Source organism: Geotrypetes seraphini, chromosome 6 (genome assembly GCF_902459505.1).
Source record: "Geotrypetes seraphini chromosome 6, aGeoSer1.1, whole genome shotgun sequence".
Classification (NCBI taxonomy): domain Eukaryota; kingdom Metazoa; phylum Chordata; class Amphibia; order Gymnophiona; family Dermophiidae; genus Geotrypetes; species Geotrypetes seraphini.
In genome coordinates, this window is record NC_047089.1 from 256,326,993 (window position 1) to 256,342,430 (window position 15,438).

The 15,438-nt window shown below is 40.8% G+C and overlaps 1 protein-coding gene across 4 annotated transcripts in view; it reads left to right on the forward strand.

The window, feature by feature from the left end:
* Positions 1 to 15,438, forward strand: part of POLA1 (DNA polymerase alpha 1, catalytic subunit) — an 874,681-nt gene that overhangs the window by 179,251 nt on the left and 679,992 nt on the right. For all 4 annotated transcript variants that reach the window (XM_033948024.1, XM_033948022.1, XM_033948023.1 and 1 more), the window contains exons 19-20: positions 4,013 to 4,129; positions 6,130 to 6,305. In XM_033948024.1, coding sequence (XP_033803915.1) covers positions 4,013 to 4,129; positions 6,130 to 6,305 — 293 coding nt within the window. The remainder of the gene's footprint in view (positions 1 to 4,012; positions 4,130 to 6,129; positions 6,306 to 15,438) is intronic.

The following is a 15,438-nucleotide window of genomic DNA, read 5'->3' on the forward strand; positions in this document are numbered from 1 at the left end:
TAAACCAGCAATCGAAAAGAGAGGCAGTCAAAATAGTGTTTGATGGTACGAAGTTTCCAGAGGGTGCCAAAGCATTTTTTAACTTGAGCATTAGTATGGTCTTCGAAAGTCAGGCAGCGGTCTAGGATGACTCCAAGGATATTGATGGTAGAGTTGATTGGGTAAGTTAACCCGTTTAATTTCAAGGAGGTGTTCATTAGTTTGTGGTTGGGACTCACCAGGAAAAGCTTGATTTTTTCTGGGTATAGTTTTAGTTTGAATTGTGTAGTCCATTGTTCTATCTTAGTGAGAATAGATGAGGTAAATTGTTGTCTCTTGTACTACTGCCAAAAGTCAATGTGCTCTCAGTCTCCACCTGCTGGCAGAGGAGCGTAAACCCATCCAGTCTGTGCAGGTCTGGAGGGACTAAAAGAAAGAAAATTAGCAGGTAAGTACCTAATTTCGCCTTCTCATTGGGGTCCAGATCTCTTCCTCTGCTTTGGCACTAAATGCAAAACTTGAACTAAATGGTTCAAGCTTTAGTTTCAGTACCGGGTGGCAGAAGAGAAGGCTGTAATCTAATGTGCATTCACTCTTCTTCCCTTACATTTCTGATCCTTGGCAAGCCAGAACCGCATGTGAGGGTTGAAGGCATGAAAGTTGGTAACTGTGTGCCATGGGGAGGTTGCAAGAGCTGGTGTCTGCTGTGAGGAGAGGGAATAGCGGGAAGAGTTCTGCTGCTGTCAGGCAAAACCTCACCATGGCGACCTTGTACCTGGGATTTGGTAAACCTGGATTTGGCTGATATACACCAAGTGTGGACAGAGGGCTGTTATGAGTATTGGTACTATCCCTAGCAGGCTGCAACAATCCATAATGTTAGAATGTCCCCAAAGAGCTCAGAACTTGTTACAGGTTAAACATACATAGTTTCAGTCCAAGTTTACAATACAAGTTTTTATCCTAACCTGACACATACCAGGGGTCTAATAGTTATCCTTACAGTGCAAGGTTTTCAGTACAAGTTTTATCCTAATTTGACACACAGATAGTTTACAGGTTAGATTTGCCATAGCTAGTTTTTCTTATGTGATACATACCGGTTCTGTTACCAATATGCATTTCTTTGCATCGGTGTTTTTATTGCTTTTCTAAAGCTGAGGAGTCCTTCAAGGGATGTGATCTGTGGGGGAAGTCGATTCCAGTGGCTCGGTATGAAGTAGGAGTAGGAAGATCTTCTTCACCCAGAGAGTGGTAGAAAGCTGGAACGCTCTTCCAGAGGCTGTTATAGGGGAAAACACCCTCCAAGGATTCAAGACAAAGTTAGACAAGTTTCTGTTGAACAAGAACGTGCGCTGGTAGGGCTAGTCTCAGTTAGGGTGCTGGTCTTAGACCACCAGAGGGCCGCTGCGTGAGCGGACTGCTGGGCATGATGGACCACTGGTCTGACTCAGCAGTGGCAATTCTTATGTTCTTATGGTGGTTTGCAGTTCAAGGGCACGACAGGAGGCGTTTGGAGGAAGCTTAGCCGTTAAGTAGCCCGGCGCCATGTCGTGTAAGGATTTGAACGCTAGCATCAATGAAAACTTAAATAAAAACGATGGAAGCAAACTGCTACAGTGGCTGTTCTCTAACCCCCTTGTTTACAAACGCATAGCGTGGGTTTTAGCACTAGCAGCGGCGGCAACTGCTCCATCGCTTATAGAATTCCTGTTAGCGTCAGAGCAGTTACCGCCGCTGCCGGCGCTAAAACCCGTGCTATGCGTTCGTAAAAGAGTGGGCAAATTTGTATCACCACGCCGTTTAAAACTGAATTAAAAGCTCGTAAAAAAAAAAAAAAAAGTAAGTGTGGTTATGGGTGGAGATTTTCTTGGGCACTGTTTTGTGTGATTCTCCGTCAAACTTAGGCTCTGGTAATGTAGGTCTTTAATACCCTGGCCTACATTACCTGTGTCTTTTTTTTTAAGCTCCTTTAGCTGCAATTCTGTAAGCGTGATTGACATTCGGATGACACTGTTTTTGTAGCCGCTGTCCGATGTGAGCTCTGTTTACAGAATCTGGCTGAGTGCCCACACCTAGAGTTGCAAGCACACACTATCTAATAAGGTCTACTTGTTAATCACCTATGCACATTTCTTTACATTGCTATTGTACTCCCTAACCCCTGATCCTACCTAACCCTCTCTTGAAAACGATCTCTGATCTAACTTTGTAACCCTCCTACCATAACTCTTTTTGTAATCCGCTTTGAACCGAAAGGTAATGGCAGAATAGAAATCTGTAATGCAATGCAATCCTCAGATAATTAGAAGCATATTGGAGTTTGTTGGGTAATTAGAAGCATATTAACATATTCTAATATGCTTCTAATTACCCAACATTTATCACCTCAAGATCTCTAATCTAATCTAATCTAAACCTTAAGTTTATATACCGCATCATCTCCATGAGAATGGAGCTCGACACGGTTTACAAGAACTTAAAATAGTGGGTAGAGAAGAAGAAAAAGGATTACATGAATTTATGTGTAGAAGGGGGGGAGAGAAAGGGGGGAAGGATAGAGCTACAATTTGCTGAAAAGCCAGGTTTTCAGTTGTTTGCGGAATAACTGAAGGGAGCTCAGGTTCCGCAGCGGGGTGGTGAGGTCGTTCCAAAGACCTGTGATTTTGAAGAGAAGGGATTTTCCTAGTTTGCCTGCATAGTGGATGCTGCGTGGAGAGGGGAAGGCTAGTTTAAGCCTTTGGGCAGTTCTGGAGGCGTCGGGACTGGAGGAGTTGAAAGACAGTGGGATAAGAAGAGGCAGGATTCCGTGAATGATCTTGAAAGCCAGGCAGGAACATTTGAAATGGATTCTGGAGATTATCTCGACAAATCTTTGGTAATTCTTGTGTAACTCTTATGACATCTCTTATGCCATGTCACTATTCTTGTAACTCTTATGCTATGTAACTCTTATGACATACTAAACTACTGGGTAAAAGTATAACACTAAAGTTCCCAAAGTGTAGAACTCAACACCAAAACAAAAAATAGGAACTTTGACTATTTTAGCCTTTGTAACCAAAGCGGTGCGGTGAGAAAATCACGAGTCAGGGAATACTCCCCTGTGAATGTTTTCAATCATCTATCATTGCACCATCTTCATTTGGTAGAAAGGGGATGAAATAGACTTCCTAATAGGAAGTGATGTAATTTTGGGAGCAGAGGAGAAGTTTTACTCTTGATTACAGCCAGCAAATGGGGGTTCTCTGAGGAAGCCACTGGCGAAACGCGTCAGGACCCGCTGGAGTGAAACAACTTCCTTTCTCCTTTATTTCAGTCAAGTTAAGTTTAAAAAAACTTCTTTGTTAATTTATGAACTTTATTTAGAACTTTTTTGGAGTTTGTTCTACACTACTAAGTACACTTGAGATTTTGTTGGAGTCTATTTCATCCCCTTTCTACCAAATGAAGATGGTGCAATGATAGACGATTGAAAACACTCACAGGGGAGTATTCCCCGACTCGTGATTTTCTCACCGCACCGCTTTGGTTACAAAGGCTGAAATAGTCAAAGTTCCTATTTTTTGTTTTGGTGTTGATCTCTTATGCCATGCCACAATTCTTGTAACTCTTATGCTTTGTCACAATTCTTGTAACCTCCTGAAAACTCTTATGTAATGCGCCTTGAACCGCAAGGTATTGGCGGAATAGAAATCACCAATGTAATGTAATGTAATTAACATTGGATTTAAATAGTGGTTTGGTAATGTGATGGGTTTTTTCTGAGCCTCAAAGTCCTTACTGCATTGGTCGCTAAGCTGTATGCATAACTGTGTGCACACAAGGCAGTGTTGAGTGGTGCATACATCTTAGCAATCCTATTACAATTGCCTCTAAATGAGTAATTTCTCCTCCCCTGCCAATGGATGATAGATTCTGATCTTAAATCTCTGTGCATATCTCCATGGATATTTCTGACTCAACTGCTTATGCTGAATTTTATACATGTGATAATGAAACATTTCATATATTGTTTTTTTTTTCTTATAAGGGCCATAATATTTATGGATTTGATCTTGAAGTCATACTACAGCGAATTAGCACCTGTAAAGTGCCTCATTGGTCCAAGATCGGCAGACTGAGGAGATCTGTCATGCCTAAGCTGGGGGTAAATGATGCCTTATATTTTGTGCCTTTTACTCTGATGGTGGGGGGTGGAGGGGAAGAAGAGCTGAGCCACTGGAGTGGATGATGGAGGTGAAGAACAAGGCTCCTGCATGGGCTGGAGAACAAAAAGGGAGCATCTGGAACTAGGAGCAGAGCTGTGGCTGTTTTGCATTCAGAGGCTTTGGAATCTTCCTATATGCAGTAATTTTGCTGAATACATGAATTTTGAAGGCACTTAAATCATGTTCCAGGGTAGCAGTAAATACCTGTAGATAATTTCTGCACATAATCAATATTATTAATGATTGTATCAGAATGTAGAATTTTATCTTTATTTGTGTGATCTTGTTCACTGTGGTATTTACAGTTTTGCATAGTGTTTTAATTTCTCATGTCGGTGATATAAAATATTGTTTGAGCAATTACAGACTTGGCCCTAAATGCCCCCAATAACTTTAATGTCCAGTGTCATCCATGGTGGTCCATGTTGTTCCAGTCTGGGAGACGTGGAGGGATCTGTCAAAACTTGAAGCTTGCCTAGAATTTGGCAGCTAAGACTGAATGCTAAAAATACAAGGTCATAAATTAATCTTGGCTTCCTGTTGGAAATCTGAGACAATCCCCCCACTCCATTGTTAATGGAAGAATAAACTGCATTGTATTTGTGAAATGGTGCTCGAGGCCCCCACTACCTCGACACTTCAGAAAGCTACTCAAAACTCACCTATTCCAAGGACACAACCCTTAATATCCCATCTTCCACTGCTCCCACCACCTCTTCAATGAACTGAAATCTCCTCCCTCTCCTTACTGTATTCTCCCATCCCACTTTCCTCAATAACCTATACATCCCTACTCCGGCTAACCTCAACGACATCATTCTTTGTCAATTGTTCATTATTGTTTGTGCACTGTCTGTAACTCTGATATGTTTGTAACTAGAACTCCCTGGGTATGGCGGTATACAAAAATAAAGTTATTATTATTATTATTATTATAAATGGAGCAATTATTAGCAGAGTGTAGATGGCTTTGTCTAAATGGGAGAAAGTTTGGTGAGGTTTTCTTATGCATTATCCTCCATAAGTGATGATATCTGGATTAGGGGCTGTCGTGGATGTTGTGCTTGTGGTATCCGAGCTGATATATGACTTGAAGGATACAGTCTTTAAAAATGTTTGATCTTCTGCAGGGATAGCCAGAAGTATGCTCCTTGGTTTTGCCTGTTCCTGACAACATTTTGTTTGTATATTGAACATGCTATAAAATGAAAAGTAAAAAAAAAAATGTTAGCCATGCATTTGGAGTGCCAAACTTTAGAAGCACAGTATAGGAGTGAAGAACTTCTGGGGGTGATTGAACAAAAATAGTTAATAGAACTGAACCTAACAGTTTTTCCAGCAATCCAGAGCTGGAAAAACTGAACAAAATCATACCATAACATCACACTCCATTTGTATACCACAAACACCTCACAGTTCTATGTGGTTAACATAAAGAGAGCTGTGCGTTCACAAAGAATTACAAAATAACAATGGAAATATGCATTACAGTCACATTATTCCCCCACAAATTGCTTAAATAAGTAAAGTTTTTAACATTTTTCTATAACGATCATAAGATACAGAAGCTCGTATTGTAGGGCCTAGTTTTTCTCTCCCAACTAGCAGCAGCCTGAAAAGCCAACATCTTTTCCAGGAGGATGAAGTTCATAAGAATAGCCATTCTGGGTCAGATGACCAATGGTTCACGTAGCACAACATCCTATTTCCAACAGTGGCCAATCCAAGTCACCAAGTACCTGGTAGAAGCCAAATAGTAGCAATATCCTTGCTACCAATCCCAAGGAAGTAGTGACTTCCCTCATATCTGTCTCACTAGCAGACTATGGACTTTTCCTCCAGGAACGCCAAAATCTATTTTTTAAACCCAGCTACGCTAATTGCTGTTAACCACATCCTATGGTTTTTGAAAGTTAATAAACTCATTTTATTTCATTAGGGACGCAGTGGCTTTGCAGAAAGGAATGCTGCCTGTGGCCGCATGATATGCGATGTAGAAATTTCAGCTAAAGAGTTGATTCGCTGTAAAAGCTACCATTTATCAGAGCTGGTGCAACAGATTCTGAAGACAGAAAGAAGAACCATGCCACCTGAAAACATTCGCAGTGCATACAGGTACCTGAGATGCTGTCGGTGTTTAATCCCTTTACCTTATTTCTGAGGAGCCAAGTGCTTTGACCACTGGAAATGTAAGGGGTGTTAGATCTGGATTTGTTTAGAATAGTCTTCTGAGGGTGTCTGTATTTATTCAATTTTTTTCAAGTTTATTTAAAATTTCTTATACCGCTCAATCAGACTTCTGAGCGGTGTGCAATAAAAATACAGCTTTCATCATATAAAATAAGGCTGAACATTTGACAATTAGAATCTATATGACAAAGTCGGACAGGAACAAATGGAAAAAGGGGAGGAACTACAATATTTTGAAAATGACAGGGAGGGGAAGGATGTTGCAATCTGCAATCAGCATGTGTTTAGCCGTTTTAAGGGCAGTTAGGTATCACATGCATCTTGAAACAGAAATGTTTTTACCTTTCTTTTAAAATGAAGCAGAGATAATTCTTCACAAATGTAATTAGGAATAGCATTCCAAATAGATGGGTCAGTCACTGCAAAGTTATTTGATCTTATCGTGTTGATATGCTTTAGAGATGGAACTGCAAGAAGCTTTTGTGTGTCATAGAACGAAGTGTTTTAGATGGACAATAGGGAATTAGTAAGCTATTGATAAATTCAGGTTGGTTACTTTGGCGTGTCTTGAATGTAAGTAATAGAATTTTATAATTAATCCTGTGTTCAACAGGCAACCAATGTGCTTTGCACAAAATGGGGGAAATTTCGTATTTTTTACATTACATTACATTACATTAGTGATTTATATTCCGCCATTACCTTGCGGTTCAAGGCGGATTACATCCAAACTAAAACAAAAATTACATTCAAAATTTGAAGGAATAGAATAAGCGAAGACATAGAATTTTTAAGGTAATATATATTGGGTAAAGAGTTACCAAAGGGAAGTGGAGATCTTTAGGAGATAAGAATAGGGTGAAATTATGGGTTTTAGATAACGTTTGGTAGATAGAAGAGTATTAGGGAGATCTAAGGGTAAATAGAGTGTTGGATATTGGGTTGGGATTGGTTGTGCTAGATAGGTTTTATGTGTTTTTTGAAGAGTATGGTTTTAATATCTCTCCTGAAGGCTTTGTAGTCTGTAGTCGAAGATAACAGAATGGTGATTTGTCTGTCCAGTTTAGCTGCTTTGGAAGCTATTAGGTTATTGTAAAGTTTTTTTCGTTTGACATCTTTGGATGATGGGTGAGTGAATAGTGAGTGGGATCTTCTGTGTCTGGTTGAGGAGGATTGATTTAGTTGGTTATTCCAGTAGGTTGGGCTTTCTCCGTTGAGAGCCTTGTAAAGTAAGCAGTAGAATTTGAAGTGCACTCTTGCTTCTATTGGAAGCCAGTGCGAGTCATGGTATGCCTCTGTGATATGGTCATATTTTTTTAGGAAATAGACAAGTCTCAGGGCTGTATTCTGTATTGTCTGCAATTGCTTCATCATGGTCACAAGACAAGGTAGATATAGTATGTTGCAGTAGTCTATCATCCCAAGGATAAGAGATTGTACCAATAGTAGAAATTGCTTCTTTTCGAAGAATGTTTGGATTTTTCTTAGATTTCTCATGGTCATGAACGATGCCTTTATTATTTTGTTAATTTGGGGTTGCATGGTGCAGCCTCTGTCAATTGTGACTCCTAGCAATTTTAGTGTAGGCTGTATTGGGTATGAGATCGAGTTTATTACAAGATTAATGTTGGAGTTTTGTTGTTTTCTAGTAGGATGAAAATTGTTTTGTCAGGGTTAAGTTTTAATTTGTGCTCTGTGATCCAAATTGCAACTGAATCGAGAGTTTTGTGTATTGTGCTTGTCATGACGGGTTCTGGTTGGTCGAAGGGTAGGAGAATAGTGATGTCATCTGCGTAGCTGTATGAAATTATGCCATGATTATCTAGGTAGTAGCTGAGGGAGGCTATGTATATATTGAATAATGTAGGTGATAGGGGTGATCCTTGGGGAACTCCACAGGGGTTGGACCATGGTTCTGATTTTTCTTGCATTGTTTTAACTCTGAAAGTTCTTGATTGTAGGAATCCTTTAAACCATGCAAGTACTTTGCCTGAGATTCCTATTGAATCGAGAGTTTGTAGAAGCATGTCGTGGTCTACCAAGTTGAAGGCTGCAGAAAGGTCTAGTTGTATCAGCAGGATTTTTTTGCCTGTACAGAGGTGTTGTCTTGCATTGTCCATTAGTGTTCCTAATAGTATCTCAGTGCTGTATTTGGCTCTGAATCCCAATTGTGAGGGGTGGAGTATGTTGTGATTCTCTAGGTAAGAGGCTAAATTTTTTGCTACGAGACCTTCCATCAGTTTGATGTACAATGGGATTGAGGCAATAGGTCTGTAATTGGATGGTTGGTCTTTTGCTCCTTTAGGGTCCTTTAATATTGGAGTTATTATGATTTCACTGAGTTCTTGTGGGAAATAACCCTCTAGTAGTGATGAGTATATCCATTGTAGAAGTAGGGAGCGGAATAATATGCTTGAGTTTTTCAGTAGGTATGGGGGGCAATGGTTGAGGTCACAGGCTGCATGACTGTATTTATTATAAAGATTGTTGAACTCTGCCCATTATATAGGTGAGAAATGGGACCAGGTTCTATCTGCTGCGATTGAGTCTTTTTCTGTTGGTGGAAATGATGTCTCTATGTATGAGGGTGTTCCGTTGAAAGAGGCTCTGATATTTGCGAAGTAGGTTGCTAAGAGGGTGGCTGTAGGTGGGGGCGAATTGTTGTTCTCTATGTATGGTGTTGTGTTTGTGAGGACTTTTAGTAGTAGGAATAGCTTTTTTGAGTCTTGGGGTCCATCTCCAATTTGTTTTGAGTAGTATGCCCTTCTTTTTTCTTTCAGTTTTTGTTTGTACTTTCGGTTTGTTGCTATCCATGCTGTTTTTGTGGATTCTTGGTCGCTTTTTCTCCATTTTCTTTCCAGTTGTCTACATTATCTTTTGAGTTGGAGTAGTTCATTGTCGAACCATTTGTTTGATTTTCTATGGATTTTGGTTTTAGGTTTTTCTGGGGCTAGTTCGTCTAGTGTGGTCCTACTTAGCAGGTTCCATTTTGAGATGAAGTCTTTAGATGTGTAGTGTTGGATTATGGTGTCTGTTTTTGCCCAGAATACTGAGGGATCTATATGTTTGCGTGAGAGGAATGTAGTCTGTTGAGTAGTCGGAGTGTATTTGTTATAAGACCAATTGATTTCGAAGGAGTAGGTGTAGTGATCAGACCAAAGGGAACGGTTCCATTTTCCGTTTAAGGTTTGAATTTCTGAGTGTGAAGTCTGTTGGGACATGTATGCTACGATGTCCAGCTGGTGTCCTTTTTCATGTTTGGTTTGAGGATCTAAGATTTTATATGTTAGGGCTTCTAGGTATGCTAGTACGGTTTCAGCATTTTTGCAGGAATGGTTTTCAAGGTGAAGGTTGAGGTCTCCTAGAAGGAGGTTGTAGGTAGTTGCTAGGGAGTTTCGATAGATAAATTCTTCAAATATTGGCTTGGCTGTGCTCCAGTTACTTGGGGTTAAATATAATTTTTATTGAGGTGTTTTGCACAATTTGGAGGCATCTTAGTTCTTTTTTTGCAATAATCAATACATGATATCACTAGGGAATGGATTAGTATGTTTAAAGAGAAATGTTCCAACAATTTAGCAAGAGATCTGATCATTTGCAATCTATGAAAACAACACTGAACTACAGTACTAATGTGTAGATGATAGGTAAATTTACTATCGAAGGTGATCCCTAGTAATTTTAAAGAATTTACAATTTTAATGGTCGAGGAGTTGAGTTTAAGAGAAGCCTTGATCGACAAACCTTTGATGGGGAAGATCATTAATTTGGACTTTTCCACGTAGAGAGCTAGCATATTTGAATCTAGCCATGGTTTGACTTTCTCCAGTTTCTGATTAATGAGTATTATTTCATCTGGGTCATTAAGGTTAATTAGATGAATCAATTGCACATCGTCCGCATATGCAAATATTATAAAGCCAATGGATTGGCCAAGAGTTAAGAGTGGTGCCATAAAGATATTAAAGAGCAGAGGAGATAAGATGCAACCTTGTGGGATACCGTGTTTGTTTATAAAAGATTCTGATGATGAGGTATTGAAAACTACTTTGGATGATCTTTTGGAAAAAAAAAAAAAAAAGGCGGAAAACCAGTCCTTGACTTGGTCTGAGATTCCAATTTCTTGGAGACGTGACAGAAGGAGTTTATGGTCAATTGTATCAAATGCAGAAGAGAGATCCAGAGAAATGAGCAAAACTGATTCCCATTTTGAGGGTCCTTCCTCTTTGGGGTGGAGTTGGATAAGCCTGGTTATCCTTAGACAAGCAGGCAGCATATTCTCACATGTGGGGTGATGTCATCAACGGAGCCCCTGTACAGACAGTGAAAAGTGTAGAATCACTTTAAGCTTTAACAAACTTTTAGACTGTCCGCACTGCATACGCGAATGCCTTCCTGCCCAATGCCAGCTTGCGAGGTCATCAGTTTTTATTTTCTGCGGAGTGAAGACGTATCTCTTGTTTCTCCGTCGAGTTGCCTTTTTTCAAGTTTCTTCTTTCTGTTCTTTTCTTTTGAAAAACAAGCAAAGAAGAAAAGTAGAAAGGAAATTTTGGACTTTTTTCAAATTTCTTTTGATGTTTAGCAGCCTTCATGAAAATTTTCATCCTTACCTCCTACCATGATCATCAATGGATTTTTGGCCTTGTTTCTACTCTACCTCAGCTCGCCCTCTCCAACTCTATCTGACTCCAAGGCTATTGATTAGAAGAAGATAAACACTTTTGATTAATGTCAAAGTTTTTCTTCTTTTGTTTCTTTTTCTTTAATTCAACATATAGGTCTGGAGCTGGACTTCAGTGACTGGGACTTGCTTGTACCGGTAGACATTGATACTGCCATCTACTTGTATCAGTAGCATATTAGCATCAAATCTATTCAGTGCATGCCTTTCCGTAACTGATGTTTCAACGACGTCGACACAGATGCATCACAGTGGATAGTGGCCTGCTAGTTAAGCATCGAGTTCATTTGATTCATAGTTTTCTGGGTGATACAAGTTGTCATTTCTGAAGCACATCACCTTTTCAGGCACTCATGCTTCGATGCCTGCAACACATTCGATACCACTTGATGTTACATGGTCATGGTGCTTCCTTTTCATCGATTAACATCGATACAGATTGTCATATAAAGTGCATTAGTGGCGGCGGCAAAAAGGGCGAACAGAATGCTAGGAATGATAAAGAAAGGGATCACGAACAGATCGGAGAAGGTTATCATGCCGCTGTACTGGGCCATGGTGCGCCCTCACCTGGAGTACTGCGTCCAGCACTGGTCGCCATACATGAAGAAGGCATGGTACTACTCGAAAGGGTCCAGAGAAGAGTGACTAAAATGGTTAAGGGGCTGGAGGAATTGCAGTACAGTGAGAGATTGGAGAAACTGGGCCTCTTCTCCCTTGAAAAGAGGAGACAGAGGGGACATGATTGAAACATTCAAAATACTGAAGGGAATAGACTTAGTAGATAAAGACAGATTGTTCACCCTCTCCAAGGTAAGGAGAATGAGAGGGCACTCTTGAAAATTGAAAGGGAATAGATTTCATACAAATGTAAGGAAGTTCTTCTTCACCCAGAGAGTGGTAGAAAACTGGAACGCTCTTCCGGAGTCTGTTATAGGGGAAAACACCCTTCAGGGATTCAAGACAAAATTGGACAAGTTCCTGCTAAACTGGAACGTATGCTGGTGAGGCTGGACTCATTTAGAGCACTGGTCTTTGACCTGGGGGCTGCCAAGTGATGGACCACTGATGTGACCCAGCAGTGGCAATTCGTATGTTCTTATGTTCTCAGGCTTCGATGCAATCAATGCCTGTACTATTGGTGCCTGTTCTTCATGCATTGATCTGCATCGGTACTGATCCATGCTAGGTGTAGCATATCCAACAATGGTACCTTCTCAAGGTTCTTGCATCGTAGCATCGATGATCATAGAGCCTTAATACAGTACAGGGATATGGGTGTACATCGTTGAGGAGTAACTCTACAGTAACACCGGTGTCATCCTTCTGTGGAGGCTATGGCTCTTACTGGGGGGTGCATCCTCTTTGTGGTCTCCCATCCCTTGACACCCTGCGGCACTATTGATACCTGCTCAGTCTCAGGTATCGGTGCAGGATATTTATTCTAGGGTCGATGACTTTATGCACATTGCTTTGCATCATTCACATTGATTATGACCTACTTACTTTTGACAGAGCATCACATCAGCTGGAGGGAATGTTCCTTTTCATTGGAGCGATACTGAAGACGGGAAATATCATCATTCTCCCCTTTACAGTCATTGGTTCCATTTCAGTCTCTGTTCATACACTTTGCTCTGCTTTGCATTGATGTTCTTCAAGTTGTTGATGACGCTCATCCTTGGATCATAGGGTATCAATGCTGTCGATGATCCTCTTCATTGGAGCATTGATCACCAGTGAAACACAGTGATTTTGGCAGTTGGAACCCAAGCACAGTACTGGGTAGAGCTTTGGATTCTTGCCCAGAAATAGCTAAGAAGAAAAAATTTATCAAATTTAAATTGTATCAGATTGGGCAGACTGAATGGACGATTCGGGTCTTTATCTGCCGTCATCTACTATGTTACCATGTAAACACCAGTGTTCCTTTTCACATCAAGGTCTGTATCATAAGAACATAAGAACATAAGCATCAAGTATCAAGGCGTCGAAGGTCTTCATTGGGACACCCAATCTTTTTATCAAAAATACAGCTTAAATTTGAACTTGTTTTAGCCATGGCATTCCAGCTCTAGTTTCTTAATTTCCAACAGTCTTTGAACTTTATTTTCCTATGGACTCCACTGCGCAGACTTGCATAAGAAGGCAATTTGATCGAGATTCTCAGAAACCAACTCTGTGTTTTTGACCTACTTTTTGAGGCTGTTTCTTTTGTACCAGACCTACCTAAGCATAGCATTTTGGGGCTACAAAGTACCGAATTCAGTTTCCATTGAGGCATCGATCCACATTGCATCCGCCTTTCCATACTACTTCAGGAATCCACTTTGGGTGTAGAGCCTGTAAAGTGTTTTTTTCTATTATCTGGACGCTTGAACATGAAAAACATGGATCTTTTCTATATTATAAGGACTAGTAGGGGAATCTAACATGGGTGTAGAACCTGTTAAGTTAGATTCCCTTCCATGTTTTAAAAAAAGAAGAAAGTAAAAAAGTAAGAAGAGGAGGAAGAGTGTTTGCTTTTGTTGGGAGCATGTACCTTCCAGAAGCCAGGGTGTGCAAATTCTAGTCACAGATTCACTCCCTGATGGTTTGTTGCTGTCCTCGGGGGCAGGACTTTCTACAGGTTTTGGGGTTGATTGCGGCCTCCCTGGAAGTGGGGAGTCATGATTAAATTAAAGTCCCTCCGCACAACAAGGCCCCCTATTTCTTATATAATATAGAGGGGATTAGGCTCTGCAGAAAGTTTCCCTGCTGTTCTTTTGGGACATATACCTTTACCAGAGTATATTTGACTCCAAAGAATCACTATTCTAAAATACTGTATTGTGTTTGTTAGTGGGAGAACCAACAAGAGGAACCACAACCCTGGACTTGGTCCTAAATGGCATAACTGGAAGGACAACTGATGTAGAAGTTACGGCCCCGCTGGGGACAAGTGATCACAGTATGATCAAATTTAAAATTGGCATCGGTAAGGGGAGACCAATCAAGACTAAAAACAAAACCTTTAACTTCAAAAAAGGGAATTATGACAGCATGAGAGCTATGGTTAATAAACGGCTCAAGAAGAGAAAAGCCAAAATCCAAACGGTTGATCAAGCATGGTCCCTACTGAAAAACACCATCACCGAAGCACAGAATATCTACATTCCGCTGATATCCAAAAGAAGGTGAAACAAGAACAAAGGTGAGCCAGCTTGGCTATCTAAAGAAGTGAAGGATGCAGTGAGGGAAAAGAGGAACTCGTTTAAAAAATGGAAATGTGAAAAAACAACGGAGGCCTGGAACTGTCACAAGATAGACCAGAAAAAGTGTCATAAAGCGGTAAGAGACGCCAAAAAAGTCTATGAGGAGAAGATAACGCAAGAAGCCAAAAACTTCAAGACCTTTTTAGATATATCAAAGGGAAGAAACCAGCAAGAGAAGGCAGTAGGCCCTCTCGACGACCTAGGGAGAAAAGGGTGCATTAAAGAAGACAAACAGATTGCAGATAGGCTAAATTCATTCTTTGCCTCTGTCTTCACCAATGAGGACACTACAACAATGCCAGAAACAGGGAGGGTATTCAACGGAGTCATAGAGGAAAGCCTCACCACAGTGAATGTGGATTTGGAAAAGATATACTATCAGATTAACATAAGAACATAAGCAATGCCTCCACTGGGTCAGACCCGAGGTCCATTGTGCCCAGCAGTCCGCTCACGCGGTGGCCCAACAGGTCCAGGACCTGCGCAGTAGCCCCCTATCTATACCCCTTCTATCCCTTTTTCCAGCAGGAAATTGTCCAATCCTTTCTTGAACTCCAGTATCGTACTCTGTCCTATTACGTCCTCTGGAAGTGCATTCCAGGTGTCCACCACACGCTGGGTAAAGAAAAACTTCCTAGCATTTGTTTTGAATCTGTCCCCTTCCAATTTTTCCGAATGCCCTCTTGTTCTTATATGTTTTGAAAGTTTGAAGAATCTATCCCTCTCTACTTTCTCTATGCCCTTCATGATCTTGTAGGTCTCTATCATGTCTCCTCTGAGTCTCCGCTTTTCCAGGGAGAACAGCCCCAGTCTCTCCAATCTTTCAGTGTATGAAAGGTTTTCCATGCCCTTAATCATTCGTGTTGCTCTCCTCTGGACCCTCTCAAGTATTGCCATATCCTTCTTAAGGTACGGTGTCCAATACTGAACACAGTACTCCAGGTGCGGGCACACCATTGCCCGATACAACGGCAGGATGACTTCTTTCATTCTGGTCGTAATACCCTTCTTAATAATATCCAACATTCTGTTTGCCGCCTTCGCGGCTGCTGCGCATTGTGCCGTTGACTTCATTGTTGTGTCCACTAGTACACCCAAATCTCTTTCAAGGTTACTTCCCTCT